At 40.8% G+C, this 18,190-nt stretch overlaps 1 protein-coding gene across 2 annotated transcripts in view; it reads right to left on the reverse strand.

The window, feature by feature from the left end:
* Positions 1-471: 471 nt before the first annotated feature.
* zfhx3.S (zinc finger homeobox 3 S homeolog) overlaps positions 472-18,190 on the reverse strand; it is a 78,765-nt gene continuing 61,046 nt past the window's right edge. For both annotated transcript variants that reach the window (XM_018260542.2, XM_041561164.1), the window contains 6 exons: positions 17,765-17,866; positions 17,412-17,539; positions 17,120-17,320; positions 12,605-12,716; positions 7,095-12,491; positions 472-5,420 (listed from right to left, as the gene is read on the reverse strand). In XM_018260542.2, coding sequence (XP_018116031.1) covers positions 3,925-5,420; positions 7,095-12,491; positions 12,605-12,716; positions 17,120-17,320; positions 17,412-17,539; positions 17,765-17,866 — 7,436 coding nt within the window. In that variant the 3' untranslated portion in view covers positions 472-3,924. The remainder of the gene's footprint in view (positions 5,421-7,094; positions 12,492-12,604; positions 12,717-17,119; positions 17,321-17,411; positions 17,540-17,764; positions 17,867-18,190) is intronic.

The raw sequence follows: 18,190 nt of genomic DNA on the forward strand, positions 1-18,190 counted from the left end.
CCATTAATAAAACAATATATTCTAGTGTTTAAAATAACTAAATGGGGCATTTGAGCATCAATAGTAAACCATTTCTATTCTGGTGTTTAAAATAAAAAAACATGGGCAGAATATGTTGATAAACATCCATGGACCCCAAGAAAAATTATAAACAAATGTGAACAATTTGTCATTCCTAAATGTTTTGACCATTCTAAGATATTTATAGCCAACCACAACAATAGTATCAGCTCACACATAATCTAGTTTTGCAATATGTGTGTATCTGAAATCTGTTATCATGATGATGTGACAGGGGCTCATACCAAGTCAGTAGTAGCTGGATGGCAATTGCCATTCCCCTATTTTTTTTTTTTTTTTTTTAAACTGACCTTTAAATCCAGTAGAAAGACTTAGCATAGATTGATGCTGTGTTGCATAAAAACAAAATGCATACATTCTATAAAATGAGAGACGGGGTCCTTGTTTTGGTTTCGGTTTCTCTAATAATTTTCTTTGTTTTATTGTTTGTTTTTGTACAATGCAAAACTTGTATGACTTCACAGGAACACATACCCTATTCAGAGTATTTACCTAAACAGGGAAAGCCTTTCCACTCTTACTATATAATCACAGTGGACAGTCAAGCTCAGGCTGCCTCCAAATCTGAAAACCTTGTTTATCTGGGACAGATAGTAATACAGTGGAGCACGCGTGTGTATACACATATTTACACACATGTACATTAGCCCAAGCGTTGCTGTCATTAACACACCTTTATTTAAAACACCTTTGCTGTGTTGAGATTTGGCCACTTTCAAATATATAAATATGTTGAATATAAAAAGAAATAAAAAGGTCAGTGCTTGCTCAGAAAAGTTTTCCATGGTGTCTTCCGTCTTTGCTTCAAGGTCATAACAACCAGATTAAGTCTGGGCCTCAAGCCTCTCTGCCAATGCCCAGTCTAATGGACTTTCTTCCACTCAGGCCATCTGAATGAGCAGGGTGCCTTTGCTCAAGAAATGCCCACTGAAGTGCAATGGTAAGTGATATTTTGCAGTAGCCCACATGAAAGGGAAGTCTGTAGAGTTGTTCAAGTTCTACTGCGTTACAGGATATATCCGTTTACTTGCACAGGCAGCTGTACATGAAATGTGAGACAACTTGGATTAAAGAAAACAAAACAAATAATAAAAAAATCCACTCATGGTGAATGATGTAACAACATTGCAGAGATAAGCCTTGTTGCTGGCTTGGGGCTACCTACACCCCCTCTCTGCCAGCAACAATCTCAAGGAAAAAAGCACTGCCCTGCAGATAAAGCTCACTCTATGCACAGCATAGAATCATTTGGGGGTTAAGCAAACAAAACACAGAGAAGAACGGACCGAAGCATTATTACTCAGTCTAATCCCAAAAACAATAATGTTCACTACTGTAACATGAAATATAGATTTATATATTAAAATGCTGCTTCAAAAGTGCTTAAAAAGTACAACTTATTTGTAACTGATTTCATATAGAACCCTTGGAAGCTGCTAAAACCCTAATATAAATAGGAAACTTAAGAACAAGTGACTTGGAAACCAACCAATGATTACTTGCTTGTTGCCAGAGGAGACTGCTAAAATAATGACCTTCGGAAAGGTCTCTGTCACAGTATTAGAGCTAAGACAATGTGGATACACATTTCACATAAATGCAGAGGTTTTTTTTAATTTTTTTTTTTTTTTTAACATTGGACAAGGCCGAATTGCTTTAAACAGTTCTTGTAATATGGCACGACCATGGTCAAAGTATCCCTGCCTTCATAATGATTAGACATGAAACAAATGTTGAGGCCAATGTCTGTAAAGTTGATTTCTACTGTTAGAATGCCGGTAACCTTTTATTAACAGCACAATTCGCCCTTTGAAATGTTAAAGTATCCGATCGTACTATAACTCGGTAGGCAAATGGCTGGTGTGACAGAAAACCTATATTTTATCAGTCTTGTGATAAACTAATTTTACATTTACGTAATAAATTATTCCATCGTTTAATCCCCCCTACGTATCCATGCAGTTTGTAAAATCCTAGGATAGGAATGTGCCATAGATCCTGGATTTCACCAATTGAAAGGGGAGTCTATAAAATATGGGTTAAAACAGACATTAATATTGAGTTAAAACAAATCCATAAGGGCAAATACCCCCCTGAAGTGTAACACCATATTCTTCAAGGAGTCCAACCTCGCCTGATGTTTTGAGGCTTGCCTGTGTTAACTAGAATCTCTTATTTAGCTGTGCCTATTTATTATGTTAAAAGATCATTTTCCTAGAGGTCTTTAGAAAGAGACAAATTCATCCTCACCTTGAGGAACAGCAAGAACAGAAAAAACAAAACAAAATGGTGTAAGAGCGTTTGTCTGGCCTTCTGTACTCCCTGCTAATACGCAGTCTATGTAAATCATAAATACAATGTAGTGTGGGTTTCCTTGATACCTTAGCCACCAGCCAGTGCCGGATGATGCTATGAACAGTAAATGCTTCCTTCAGGTCAGACAAATGTTCAAGTAAAACAAAGCCTTCCAAGCCAAAGGACACAAGGGAGGCTACTCTTTGGATTTTATTTAAAGCATCAGATTTCATTCAAAAAAGTAGTGACAGTGTGTGCACGTGTCTCAGTATGTATAATAGATACATATATACACATGCGTGTGTGCGTACAGCTCTGTATACCCATACACATGTACAAAAAGTCTGCTTTTTTTCCTTTTGTTAAACAGAACAGATCTCTGCCTAACGATGCGAGACAGAGTAACAAGTAACACTGGGGATGGGGAGGGCAAGGGGAATAAGTGTGCAGAATACAAACACCAAACAGAGAAATGTACATCTTTTATGAGTAAACCCTCCTTCTCAAACCCAACATCAGGCTTTAAGGATTGTAAGCTCAAGAAGTAGAGACCATGTCTGAAGAACACTATGTACAGCATTGCATAACGCACACTAGATTAGTAAAAGAGCTTGTAGGTCCCATCGGGGGGGGGGGGGGGATGCCATATAGGAAAAAAAGGATTTATTTAGCATTGACAATTGCCTGCTGATAAGAGCTTTGTTGCCATATGAATAAATAAAGGACAGAAGGTTGAAGTGCGTCTTTTGGTTGATGAGCTACGATTTCAGGGGTTTTGTTATGATGGAGCGGGACAAGAGTATTCAAGGCCAAGTACAACATCAAATAAACATATGACAAAATAGAATTCCTAAAAGAAAAAAAAGAATGATGATCTACTCCACATTTGTAAACGGTCCTGAATCAGTGGCCTCTACAAGAAATACAGAAAGTCAGTTCATTATTTTTTTTTTTAAGAGTATATTTTTTTGAGCTGTGGTTCCTGGATGTGGAAATTATAAAGAATGAACATCCCCCAACATTCTGTCCCTGGGAGGCATTTTCACCCCAGTCCTGAAACTTTTCTGCCCAGTTAAGTTAGCAAATACCAAATTAAAAAAATCAGTTATCGAACAAAAAATAAAATAAATACATATATACACACATATATATCCCTATTTATATATGTATATATAAAACTCCAAGACCAGAACCAGAACACGGTGTGAGCATTTGACCTGAGAATAACACAATATTTCCATTGGTTTCTTCTTAGCAAAGCCGTTGCTATGTGAGCAGAGAAAGGTTGCCACCGCAAGGTGACCAAATTCCAAGGGGACAAAAAGAATTTAGGCCCAGTTTTCGGTGTATAGGGCCCCAATATATATGTAGGAAGAGGGGAGAACATGTTAGAGGGTAAGGGTGCAGGAAAGAAGAGGTTCTTATGGGAAAGGAGGGGTCCCCTTTATTTGGTTAGAAGCTTTGGAATTTGCAGTATTTTGTGAAATTGGTTTATTCATCATTTAAAATTTGTATTTAATTAGTTTTCTTATCGTCTATATTCAAAGTCTATAGGCGTAAAGAACTCACTCCCACAGCAGTTCGAGAGCTATCCTCATGACAGCCTGGATTCTCAGGAGCGTCCAATGGACTCCCTGCCCCTTCAGACTTTTGGCTGAGGTCTGAGTCAGATTCCTCAGAGAAAGCGTCTGTTGGAAAGGAGTTTGCAACCCCTGAGGTGCTGCAAGGATTTGAGGTAACTGTTGAAGATGAAGAAAGTGTGGGAAAAGGAGGATTTCTGTGAGAGTTGTGAGACCAAGACTTTGTGGTGCTGTTGGGGGTAGAAGCTGAGGGATACGTGGGTGAGTGGCTGGCTTTGGAGTCAGCAGCAGACTGAGAGGTAGATGCGGTGTCAGGGTTGGGGAAGCAGGCAGAGTGAGGTAATACACTAGGGTGCTCTTTGGCATTTCTTGCTGTTCTTTTGATTGTTCGTTGTTTGTGCAAGGGCGACTCCAGATGTTGACGTAGAGCATCGCCCCCACAGAAAGTGGCATCACAGCCCAAGCATCGGTATGAGCCATTGGTGTCACCAGTGGGGACGCATGTCACCAGCTCTTGCAGGTTCACCACAGATTGGCCAAAGAAACAAAGGGACTTTAGGTGGCTGATAGCCGCCTCCTCGCTGCTGAAGCTCAGCTCACACTTCCGACAGACCAACTTGTACTGCACCTTTGGGACAATAAAGGGGTCCAAGAGGGAGTCTGCACCTTGGTTCTCCCCTCCTTGTTGATCTGGGGGCTTAGAGAGAGACACCTCAACAGTTGCAGGATTCTGTTCTTCCTGCTTGGGGAAGTCTTTGGCAGGCTCTTTGTCAAAGGGGGAAGAAGCTGGGGGTGCAGGGGTTTGGCTTACTTTGGGCTGTTGCAATCTTTGATGATGGTGATGTTGCTTCTGTTGCATTTGTAGCTGCCGTTGCTGTTGCTGCAGTGCTTCCTGCAAACTTTGCTGGTACTGCTGGTACTGTTGCAGCAAGGAGCTAGGCGACAGGCCCATCAACGCTTGAGACATGGCAGGGTTGTAAGGAAACAGGCTCTCCATCCCATACATTGGTTGCAGATATCCACCCGGCAAGGCCCCAGGTATCTGTGTACTGTAGTAGGGAGAGAATCCTGGGACAAAATAAGGAAGGAACTGACTAGTTAGCAGGGCGGCGGGATCAGATGTTAGAGCAGCTTGCAAAGCCTGGAGCTGTGCTGAATCCACCACATACTCCATGCCAGATGACGATGTGGAGGCTGATGCTGGAGTTTCTACTCTCTCTTTTTTGGGTGTAGGTGATGATTCTCCCTTTCCTTTGCCCTTATCTTTCTCTTTAACTTTCTCACCATCTTTTTCTTTATGCATTTCTGGTGGCTGGGGGACAGTTAATGAGTGAGACTGTGAAGGAGCATGGGGGCTTAAAGATTTAGGTGGTTGCTTGTTTGGTTGTGCAGAAGTGGGAAGGCCAGGGGAAGGGATTTTTGTGCTAGACACTCCCATCATATTGGATTTGGGCAAACTTAAAGCTAGAAGAAAAAGAAAAAAAAACGATCAGCCAGCTGAATACATTTCTCAAACTTATTTACACATATAATCAAACATGAGCTACAATCAGAATTTTTTATTTTTTAAAAAAAAACAACACTGCATAGATGACTCCTGTAATCATTCAGCAGATTTTCATTCTCCGTTACCTCAGGTGGCTTCTGCTACATTGTTTCAGGAGTCAGAAGCATAAGTGCAGAGATGTAGTGTTGTGTGAATGTGAAAGTTGCTTAGAATTATCGTTCACTTAGCGAAAAAGACTTTTGGAATGAAGATACTCCTTGACAAAGTATCTCTAACTACTAATGTTAGGAACCAACCTCCAGGAGTTGCTATGAACACATTTGATTCTTATTCCCTTTGGCAAATGCATATTGAAAGTAATAGGCTCAAGTGTACAACTGAGGGGAAAGTTTGCAGCAGTTCTCCAAAGGATATGCATTCTAGCATAGCAATGTAGGAGCAGCTGCACTGTGTATGTGGCAGAGAAATAAGCACTGAAGCAGGAGACTGCTCTTGCTGTTGCTTAGAAAGTATATATATATATATATATATATATAGAAAATGAATAACTTCTGTACAAAGAAAGTGACTGACTGAATGACAGCTTCCCATTATGGAAATACACAACCGTAACCAAACACTTTTTAACAGGCCCGGACTGGCAATCTGTGGGTTCTGGCAAATGGTGCCATAGAAAGTCAGTATTTAGTCGGCTGGTTGGGGCTGTTTGGGCCTCTGTGTGGGCTGATTGGGCCTCTGTGTACCTGAAATGCCAGGGCCTATTTTAAGTCTCAGTCCAGACCTGCTTTTTAACACAATTAAACCTAGGTTCCATGTTTGATGGCACATTCTTGCAAATAATATATCACACTATCTCTCTCTCTCTCTCTCTCTCTCTCTCTCTCTCTCTCTCTCTCTCTATCTATCTATTCTATTCTATACATACACACACGTACCAAAATTTTAGATTAAATTGTACAATAAAAGATGTTGAAGAAGCTACACTGACCTATCTAAGTGCCATCTGTTGGCTCTGGTACAAAACCTGCTTTCGACAGATTAATGTGCAGCTGTTTGAGCTAGAACGGTATTAATAATGCGTACATGTTTAACCTATTTACAGTTTAGGTTGTGTCCTATAAAATGTATTTATATTTCATTAATTAATGCTGACCCAGTTGCCAAAATGGCCTCTCTGTAATTTAAGATCTTCTAATAGTCAGGTCACTTATTATTAGCTAGTATAGTATGTCACTTGTAAAAGAGGGACAGTAATTTCCACTCATGTTACGTTTATTATGTGATTAGACATGTAGCACACTTTGCACCTTTTTATTACGTAGAGCCCTTAAAATTTAATATGCAGATATTTATCCCCACTGTTTAATATTTCCATGGATACCACCCATTCCCAGGTGCTTAATCTGAGACTGGAGTGGAGGCTGGCTAAGTGGCGTGAAGTTACCACCACAAATTGAGTGCTGAGTGATTGTATTGTTCTAGATATAAATTGCAGTTTCTGTGTAACAACTTTTTTCTTACAGCATATGCACCACCATCCTTTCAATGACTATTGCCTCACATTTGTAAACTATGGGAGTGAAAATGTTACTACTAGATTGGTTTCATTACTATTAAATCTTTGTGCCCACCTGTATTTGTTGGAGTGAAGCCTGGCAAGGATGGGCTACTGAGGCCTGGCAGCAGAACTGGAGGGATTCCTTGGAGGGCTGGATAGGCTGTTGGAAGATTGAGTGCTTGCAATGATGTGTTATCGTACACATTTTGTGGTTGGGATGCCAGACCCAGAACCTCGTTGGCCTTTTTAATTCGGTCCAGTTCCTGATGGGCCATCAGTTGGCGAACAGTGGCAGGATCAAAATATTCTTTCTCCTTGTCCAGTTGACTTCCAATGGCATCCTTCACTTTGGAGATATGCTGCTGTGAAAAGATATGATCCCGCACAGAGAGACGAGCACTGTACTTAATACCACACAAAGTGCACTCTGTTTTGGGTCCCTCATAATTGGTTTGGTTTATTCCAAAGTGCTTGGCCATACTTAATTTGGCCTTCTTATCCTTTGCCCGGGCATTCTGAAACCAGACCTGGACAACTCTCTTTGGCAGTCCAATGTCATTACCCAGGACTTCACACTCCAGCATGGTGGGAGTTCTATAGTCATTAAAGCAGGATTTGAGAAGTTTTAGCTGTAGGTTAGTCATTTGAGTCCTAAAACGTTTATGACCAAGTCGGTCTTCACCTGATTTGCCTGCTGAACCACTTGCACCTGGACTAGGAGAACAAGGGTCTGCAAGGCTAGAAGTTTCACTGTAATCAATCATACTTTCATTTTCATACTCCTTGCTATAATAACTTGGGGCTGGGCTGACTAAACCAGATGACATCTGATCCTCATATTCAGACATTATCATGCCAGATTTTGGCAAGCCATCACTGTTTATGGATGTAGATTTGGTTTCAGCTATAATACCCGTTGTGCTGTCATTGTCAGCATTTCCTTCATCTCCCGTTGTTGTATCAGTTATAGCAGTATTTACAGAGGAGCAGTCATCATTGTCTAGCTTAGATTGGTCAAAGCTCAAATTGACAGAGGACATTGAAGGAATTTCAAAATCTTCTGCCCCTTCAACTTTGATAGATGATGGGCTGAGCAATGTTTGTGGTGAAAGTTCCATAGATTTGCTTACCAGAGAAAGAGAAATGCATTGCCCATCACTGCTGCTTTGAGGAAGGCTATGAAACCCAGGACCATCAAAGATATCCCCTTTTAATTGAATCCCATCACAACAATCAATGAGCATGGCAGACAGACTCATACTGTATCCAGCCCGCTTTGCCTCATGCCAGTGGCGTGAACGAATGTGAGCTTCCAATGCAGTCTTTGCCTTAAATAGTGCTCTGCAAAATGGGCAGCGTCTATGGGCTTGAGCTGGACCAACTGCCCTAAAATGCCCTTTTCTTTCCCGTGCCCTCGTGTTTTGAAACCATACTTGTACCACGCGCTTCTTCAAACCCACTTCATGAGCAATATGGTCTAACATTTTACGTGTTGGGTTTGAATCCAGCAAATATTTTTGATACAGTACCTCCAGCTGCTCTGGAGTGATTGTTGTTCGTAAGCGTTTGTCCCTTTGAGGTTCTTCTCCACCAGTTCCACTATCATTTTCCCCAGGACTTGCATTTGCCTTCTCCTCTAGTTTTCTTTTAAGGGTATTCATTGTTGATGATGGAGTGGAAGGGGAAGTTGCTGACCCAGGAGGTATCTGAGAGAGCCCTCCAGAAAGTAGTTGACTTGCAAGAAGTGGATTACTGGGGTCAAAAAGCATAAAGGGCATATCCATGGATCTGTCTAGGAATTGTGGGTGGATGAACTGATTTTGTGCACTTAGGAAATGTAGCTGTTGATGTTCCTGCCAGTGTTCAAAGGATGGAAAAGCTAGTTTACACTGATCACATTGGTAAGGTAAAAGGGGCGGCGGTATGTTTGCCACTTGTTGTGGGCTGGATGTGTGAAGTGGCTTTATAGGAAATTGGGAGATTTGAGTAGTATTTGGGCTTGTTTGAGTCACTGTACACTGAGGAGGTTGTGTGGATGGAGATGAATGTGCCGCATGTTTCTGGGGTGTCACACTAATTTTGTCCTCTACTTGGTCATGTTGCAGTGGCTGTGACTGTGTTGACTGTGGCTGTTGGGATTCTTGCTTTGGCTGTGGTGGCTGTTCTTGTGTTTGGTTTTGCTGTGTCCTTATAGGCTCAAAGTGCTTTGGTTTATCATCATGAGAAGCCTCAGATTTGGAACTAACAATATCTTCTAAATCTGTTGTATGTTGAAGAAAAGGAGTACATGATGCATTTGAAGATGATGAAACTGCAGTGCTGAAAGAAGGAAAAGTCATTGGGGTGCTACATGTAGAACTAGAGGGAGTTAAGAAATCTGTGGCATCCATGGAGTCTTCATTTTGACTATCGTCATTCAGGTCTTCATCTTCATCCTTGTAACACAATTTTTTCTGATGCTTAATAAGATCGAATATCCGCTGAAAAACCAAACTACACTTTTTGCACTGGTAGTTCAAATTACTTGTCCGAATGTATCGATCATTGGTGAACTCTCGTTTCTCTCCTTCCTTGCCATCACCTTGATTTTCATAGTTCTTTCTTGCTTTCTGGCGTGCATTCTGGAACCACACAACAATGACACGTGTAGGAAGATTTAGCAAATTAGAAAGCTGTTCAAATTCATCATCCTTTGGGTATGCATTGGCATCAAAAAAGTCCTGAAGAACACGGAGATGGTAATCTGTAAAGCGAGTTCTAGATGACCTCTTACTTCCCCAGTATTCAGGCTTTTGTGGTTCTGGGGAAGGAGGTTTGGAGTCTATCTTCATTTCCTCCAAGCTAGTAATAGGTGGGTTATTAAAATTATAAGGGGAATCTTTATTGCGTTGACGTTCTTTAAAGAGGGTATTTCTAAACCAATGTTTAATTACTTTTTGTGGCAACCCGGACTTATCAGCCATTTCTTTTATCTGTTCTTCACTTGGAGAATTATTAATATCAAAATACTGGCGTAGAACTCTTAGCTGGTCATCAGTAATACGGGTTCGTGGCCTTTTGTTCTGCTGTTGCAGAAGACTGGGATTAAGCTGGTGTTGATACATCTGAGCTAAATCTGCTGAGAGCGTATCCACTGGCCCCAGTTGTGGTTGGAGCTGTGCTGGCATGGGCTGTAAAGGCATTGTTTGCATCATGAGTGATGGAAAGATGGGCAGCTCCATGGGCATAGGGAGCTGTGCTAGGGAAACAGACGACTGAGCTGGTGAAATGCTGGGTGAAGTTATAGCAGGAGCTGAAGTTGCTATAGTTGGGGTGATAGCTGGTTGTGGTGTAGCAGGAGGAGGTGGTGGTGGAGGCGGTGGTGGAGGAGGAGCCTCTGGTGTTTGAGGTCTAAGTGGATATAATTTATCATAATGATCCCTATACTGCTTTGCAAAATTCTCCAATTGATTAAATGGCAGATATCTCTGATGAACATGCTCCTGGTGACTCTTTAGGATCAAGATATTGGAGAACATTTTTCCACACGAATTGCATTCAAGTTTGTCTAGACAGTCTGTCTGATCTCCTTTTACATTCCTCTTCTGGGCTTTCTGCTTGTTTTCATTATACTGAATTACAAGTTCAAAACCAAAGTTTTCAAGCAAAGCTTTGGTGGCATTACCGCGTGCATCTGACGCAATGCGAGGAGGAAGCAAAAAGGGATCAGAACTGGATCCAGATGCAAGCTCCTTCTTTTCTTTTTTGCATTTGGCAGCCTCAGAACTTAATGGCTCAACATTTGCGCTGTTTTCGTCTATGTTTTCAGAGAGGTCCTTTTCCTTTTTTATATCCTTGTAATTTTCTTTCACTGGCTTAATTTTGTGTTCTGGACCTTGTAAAAGCAGTGAGCGAGGTTCTGACACACATATCTGACCTTGTTGTTGCAGGACATGCTGGTGATGTGAGTGAGCATGTTGAGGGTTCTGCAATGTAGGTTTAAGATCTTCTATCAAACTAGGGTTACTTCCAGTCAAAGAAAAAGTTCCACTTGTCAGGGGAAAACTAACCTCAGGGTTGAACTGAAAATCTGCACTAGGGATATAAAATGGAAACAGCAAGTGTTGCTGCTGTTGAAGCTGAAGCAGAGTTTCTGTTGTCATAGGAAAGTGAGGAAGAATTGTTGGATTTAATAACTGAGACTGAAGGATGGCAGCTTGGTGCTGTAGTTCTTGTTGTAGATGGGCTTGCACCTGTGCTTGTGCCTGAGCCAGTGACTGGGCTTGTTGTTGCTGTTGCTGCTGCTGTTGTCGGGAAGCTATCATATCTGCTAATTTCTTGCGATGGACTTCTTTGTGCTCAGAAGGACAAGGAACACTGCTAGTACCAGTGTTCCCAATTGTTTCCATGGGCATTTGGCTGATGAAACTGGAATTAGCTGTACTGGTAACTGCAGTTCCACAGGTTGAACTAGCTGTAACATTAATATTTGGAGGGTTTGTTATTGTGGAATTTGAAGATGTGCTGGTGCTGTTGGTGCCTGTTCCATTGCTACTGCCACTAGCAGCTTCCAATTTTGCTGCACGTGCTTTGGTTTGATGCAACACAGACCTCATGTGAATCTCTAGGGTGGAACTTTGGCTATATGCAACATTACATGTGTTGCACTTAAAAGGCTTATTATCTGGACTACTAGTGGGCTCAGGCTGCCCCACTGTTGACTCTTGCAAGGCTCTTTTTAATTTATGAAGATGAGACACAGAGTTGTAATGAACCAGTAAAATGTTTTTTTGTGTAAAGGACTCTTTGCACACCGTGCACTTGTAGGGACGAGAGGGATCCAAAAATTTCTCCAGAGTGAAATTAGGGCCCTTGCGGAAAGGCAGTGCTCTCTTTGGCTCAGAACCTGAATCTTCTTGTACAGATCCAGAGTCACTCCCTGTTGGACTCTGTTTTTCTTCAAGATCACTTTCTTCTTCTTTATCATCATCTACAAGCATACTCTGATCTTCAACCATGGATGCATCTACCATGGACATCATGTCTCCATTTACTAGAAGTCCACTGTACAGCTGTTGGATGTCAGACTCACTCAACTCTAGATGGCTGGTCTCAAGATGCTTTTTCAGGGCTGGAAATGTGCGAAAGCTTCTCTGACAAAGGCAACACATAGTAGCAGCCCGAATCACATGATACTGAGAATGCAATTGGAGCTTTTCAATGGTTTTGAATGCCAAGCTGCACTGGTTGCATCGATACTTGTAAACATGACGATCAGACACTGGCAGTTGTGGGCGCTTATTGTGAATTTCATTAAAATGTGTTTGTAGAGCAGCAGAGGTTTTAAAAACTTGGTTGCACCCTTTTTTCCAGCACAAGAAACCAGATTCTTCTCTGGAAAAACTGTGGTCACTTGAAGGATCACTTTGTTCTACGTGGAGCTCAGTTTCCTCTGGAACAGCTACAGTCTTCAAAACTTCCTCAGCAGATTCTGTACAAAAATAAAGTTACACAATTATAAAACTGTGAAAAATAGTAACTTGTTTACTATGGCTCTGCTTCTAAAACAAATGTGACCTTTAATTTTAGTTGACAAGATCTTACCAGACAGTTTCTCTGTATTATCTGCTGTTAAGGCTGAAGATGCTTTCTCTCGGTCTGGTGAATTCACTGGGAGAAACATGGTACTTGGCATGAGCATCTCAGGAGAGGTCACCTGTAGACAAGGACAAGATCATGAAAGTGCCCAACCATCCTGGCCCTAAAGCTGGCCACTGACGCAAAGATCGATAGTACGAATCAACGTACAATCTGACTTTCCCATCTCCCGACCTGCCACTAACCATTAAGATCAAAGTCTTACCATTCCGATCAAATAAAGTAGTAAAAGAACAGATCAGACGATGTTCTGCCTCTGACAGCAATCGTTTTATAATTATGTCCGACAAAGCTAGTGACAGTCTCCCACTGAAAAACGTACGATCGGCAATACGTGCAGAGATTTTATCGCCAGCCGACAGAAATTTTCTAACCTGTCCAATTGACCAAACGACGATCTCCGCTGGACGAAAAATGTTGAGACTCTCCACACACGGTCAGAAAATCGTACGAATCCTAGATTCGTACGATCGGATCTTTGCGTCTATGGCCAGCTTTACTGCACAGCTAACTGCTAGGAGTGTTCACATCTGCTCAGAAACTCCCCCACCATTACACAGGAGGTGGCCTGCTCTAATTATCAGAGAATAATCTTCTAATTAATATTTTTCCTTTCTACAGAATCCTGACTTTGATCACAAAGAATGTTTTGTTACAGGCTGTGGGGTAGCCAATTATAGAGATGCGCTAGAAGCTCCCCCTATCTCTGCTTAATCCACCAAGCACATACTGTATTAACACCCCTAATTAATTCAGACTGCTAAAGAGAAATGAGTATGCTGTATTCTTGTGAAAATGAGCAGCCTGCTAAGCTTTCCATCTAATCAGATAACCCAAATGGCCTAAAACTGGGAAAAAACAAACTTGCGACCAGATAATAATATTATAAAGTCTTGAGTGGATGAAGGTCCCAAAAAATTCATTCCTATTCAACCCTACAGGGCGTGTGTAAAAACACATGTACCTACACACAGTCCTTCTTTAAAACAGAATATATTCGTCCCTATTAAATCATATGCCAACTGGATGGATAGGATTGCCCATGGCTGCTGAAGCAAATTTGCTACAATTGTGTATACAGTTGTGACATATGCTGTGATATTGTATAACCTGCTTCCAAGACATGAAAGCTACATAACATTTAGTCATATCCTGTTTTGCTTCCATTTCCATACAGCATGGAAAAGTATTCTCTTTTACATTTAGCAAAAAAAAAAAAAAGCCTTTCTAGTCTAGCTGGAATTTTATATTTTTTCTTGATAATATTAAAACTTTTGAGCATATTTTGTCTGAACATAGTATTTGCTGGCCAAAGATTTTTTGGAACAGCATAGAACCAAAGGAGCCCATATATAAACATTTGAATATTTGCCTCTATAAATGCAATGCATGTTAATACATAGAAGCTAATTTAATGGCTGTCTACCTTATTGGGGACCTGATAATTGCTGAAGTGTGCACAGAGGAGCACCCAACAAAGAAGTGACTATTGTTCAAGTGTGTTTCACTGTGTATGCCTAGGGTGAGAGACACCCAGAAGGAATGCATGGAGACTCTGGGAGTGAATCTTTTATAGTATACAGTCCAACTGATACCACAAAGTGAAAGATCTGCAAATATATTTGAGGCTGTGATTAAATGCCTTATAAAACGGTCTGTAATTAAAAGTTTTCTGGCACAACAAACACTTTACTACATGCAATTGTTTTTCCCTGTATCGCCTGATAAAACTGGAGTATAAGTCGCTGCCATAGGGCAACAATGAGTGATTAAATTGACTCCTGGTGACCCAGCTAGCACTTATTGATGGCTCTGCCGTTTATATTGCACAGCAAATACTTTATTTGAATGAAGTGGTTTTTGTACTCATTTGGTGACAGAGGTCAACGGTAGTGATGGGCAAACCTGACCCGTTTCGCTTCACAGAAAATTTGCGAAATAGCAAAAAAATCCAGCAAATGCATTGAAGTCAATGGGCTACAATTTTTATTATGAAGTGCAACAAATTTCTTCACCCTTTGAAGTCTATGGGCGCCTTTTTCGCTGCAAAAATTATGCTATTATCACTGGTCTCTATAGGCTGCTGTCAGAATAAAAATAATTATTTTTAGGCTTAAGGCACATATGGCATATTTTCTTTCAGACAAGGGCAGCAGTGGTTAAAAGCCTGAACCAGCAGGTTTAAAGGCAAAAATACCGGCCTAGCTATATTTTTATGCATTTTCCCTACGAATAACATTGGGATCAAGCCTAATTTTTACCGGCCAGGCCGGTAAAATACCGGGCAGGTGGCAATCCTACTTTTACCATATACACAGATATATAAACACAAATGGAGATAAATAACCCCGGTGCTATGATCATAATTTATACTGAATAAACTATGTACACAAGTATGTGAATTGCTTTACAACACATGGTTATATTTTCTCTTTTCCTCTTCACGTGTATGGAATATCACATTCTTTTGAGAACTGCCCATAGATTCAGCATTTCAATTATATATACACTGCAAAATGCTTTGCTGACAGGTCTCCTTCCATGTATGCGAGGATAAGCATTAGAAAAAGAAGTAGCAATGACACCCTGCATGGACAGATTTTCATTTAAAAAAAAAAAAGGGAAAGAAAATGTGTCCACTTCCCACACCCAGAGAGGGCAAATCTGTGTGCAGAGTCTCTGCAAATTCCAGCTCCACAAGACAGCTCTATAATTGTTTTCATACACTTTAATTAGAAAGCCTTGCCTGGCCTTGAATAATAAGAGAAAGACTTCTGTACTTGAAAGGTTGAAGTCAATCAAGTGTGAATGACGGCAGACGAGGAGGTGAGCGAGAGACGTTGTCTGCTCTCCACTTTAATCATCTTTCCTGATTGGAATTCTGGCAGGTTTTGAGAAGTATAATGTGCCTGCTCCTTTTTTGTGCCTAGTCTCCTAAAATGTCTCCCAACATCAAACACACCCGATGACCATACTCTGCGATGCCTTCTTGTCATTTGACTACTGTCCATGTACACATAACTGTATACATTGTGCTTGTGTAGAATGCAGTGTTTTTGCCAAGCATCATATATTGCTTGTCAAGCAAAGGTGAGTAGGATTGCTCACTTGCCAACACTGGCACTTGCCACTATCACGTCTTACTAAACAGCACGCTTCTCGAATACACACCCAAATATGCAAATAACATCATTAATTCTATATTCAATCCTATATTGCTCCCTGTGCCCACTGATCTCTGACTTGTGGGTCATAGATGCAACATGTCAGCTGGCTCTTTTCTGGCTGCCCATCACAGAGAATAATTGCATGCTAATTGTGTGAGGAGATCCAGCTGACAAAACACAGCTACATCTTCAGAGTTTGTTTACTCCATGCTGAGGTATAAGGTAAGCTGAATTTACAGGCTCACCCTGAACCCCACATTTCTCTATGACTCCTCCAAAAGAATTGGAGGAGGGTTTGCTAGGAGGGCAAGTAACAAGGAGAAAAAAGAGAAAGAGGTAAGAGAAAAATAAATTAAAGATTGAAATTAGAGGAGCTAAGGACACAAAGGACAGAGGTCATGAAAAAAACCTGACTGTCACAAAGGTCCAACATGCAAATCCCCCTTGCAGACAGACTGCATATTTCCATTACAAAGAGGGCAAGGACTGGAGAAAGAACTCGTTAGCAAGGGGAGGATACAAAGGTCATTTCACATTTCCACTATCTAATTGGCAAACATAGGCCAGGAAGCCCGATCTTGCAGTCCTTGCACTTATATGCAAGTATTATAAATGAAGACACACACGAAGGGAGAGGCAGGGGGAGAAGGTGTGTGTGATCTCAGAATGAGAAGGGAAAAAGAATGCTGAAAAAAACACAAAACAAAGAATGACTTGTGGGGTGTGCAGTGGCTAAACATTGCATTATTTGAGATTCTTTATAAGCGAACATTGATATGAACTCCACTTAAAAAAAGTGTGAGGTCAATTGTTGGATAAAAGTGCACTGTACTTAGAAGGATGGACAGACAGAAATAAAAGATGGAGAAAATGCAAAACCCTTGTTACCGTGGTAACAGACAGTACACAGGACAGGTTTCAGAGAACTGTCGGAGATATTATTAGGCGGATTACATGAATGCATAATGTGCACATGCACATTTATCCCACAAACTAAATTGTGCTAGATCAGTCTTAGTTGTTATGTTATTGCGTTCTCTCATTTATTTTAGCCTTATTAAGATAAAAGGATTCTTGTTCTAGTGCCAAATAGAAAAGGCAGCAACAATAAATAAAATGTCCCTATTCACACTGACCAGATATGATGGGAGTGCCATATAATACAGATACAGGGATTGCAACTATAGCTACATAATTAAACCTATGTCTGCAGCAATAATTAACCGCGCTGAATCAGGAATAGGTGGGAAAAGTTATGGGTGTGAATGCGTTTTGCACTGAAAGTAATACGTACTGTAATAATAAGCTTTTCCACACAATCAGGTGCCACGCTGTGCAGGTGCGTAAGGTGCAGCTGCAGGTGAATCTTGTTGTTTAACATATCTTGGCAGAGAGGGCAGCGGAGCAGAGGCTGCACTGAATGTTGGGTCATGGCATGAACACGTAGACGATTCACATCCACATTGCTGTACTTACAGTACGGACACTGGTACATCTAAAAGACAAAAAAAGGTATTGAAGGAAAAAACATCAATACTGAAGTAGCAGAATTGGCAAGTTATTTCACACAGGTGACAATCTAGTACCTGCTCGGGTTTCTTTTCCTCCACGGACTTTGTTTGCTTTGAAGGCAAAGATTGCTCAGTAGAGGCAGCAGATGAATGCCTTGCAGGAACAGAATCAGGCAGATCTTTCTCAGGGGGGTTAGATGATGCTGAGTAAATCAAAACAAAAAATGCTTAGGACAGAAACCATCTATCACAATATAGGAACAAAGATATCTGACTTTCTTGCCAGTCAGTCACACATTATGCCAGTTCCTTAGTCTACTTCCTAAGCTTTAATGCTCTCGCTTTCATCTAAACTCTTATCAGAGGATATGTATGTAGTGGAACACAGCAGCAAGGAATATGCACAACGCTATACTAGAGCATCTTACCTGCACCCTTGCTTGTGTCCCTTGTACTTTCAGGTTCTGGGTCTTTAGGGATTTCTTCTGCATCAGCATCACATGAGCCCTCTGCTTCTTCTAGGGGTTCCTCTGAAAATTAACACAAAAAGTAAATTAGGAAAAATGCTCTTTCTACAGAACTTATGTCAGTCTGTTGACTGAGCAATTAAATCATGTAGTACAGTGGCTCTGCTACAGATAATGCACAATATGTATACAGCAGCTCTATCACCTCATCTTAGTTTTCCTTGTTTTTCATCTTATTGCAAAGGAGATAAATTACCTGCATTTTTTAGACCCATTGAGATTACTAAAGATTCCAGCTAAAAATGTAATTATTCATACATGTGTGTATGTGTGTGTGTATGTATACACACATATATATACATATATATACATACACACACACACAGG

Source organism: Xenopus laevis, chromosome 4S (assembly GCF_017654675.1).
Source record: "Xenopus laevis strain J_2021 chromosome 4S, Xenopus_laevis_v10.1, whole genome shotgun sequence".
Taxonomy (NCBI): Eukaryota; Metazoa; Chordata; class Amphibia; order Anura; family Pipidae; genus Xenopus; species Xenopus laevis.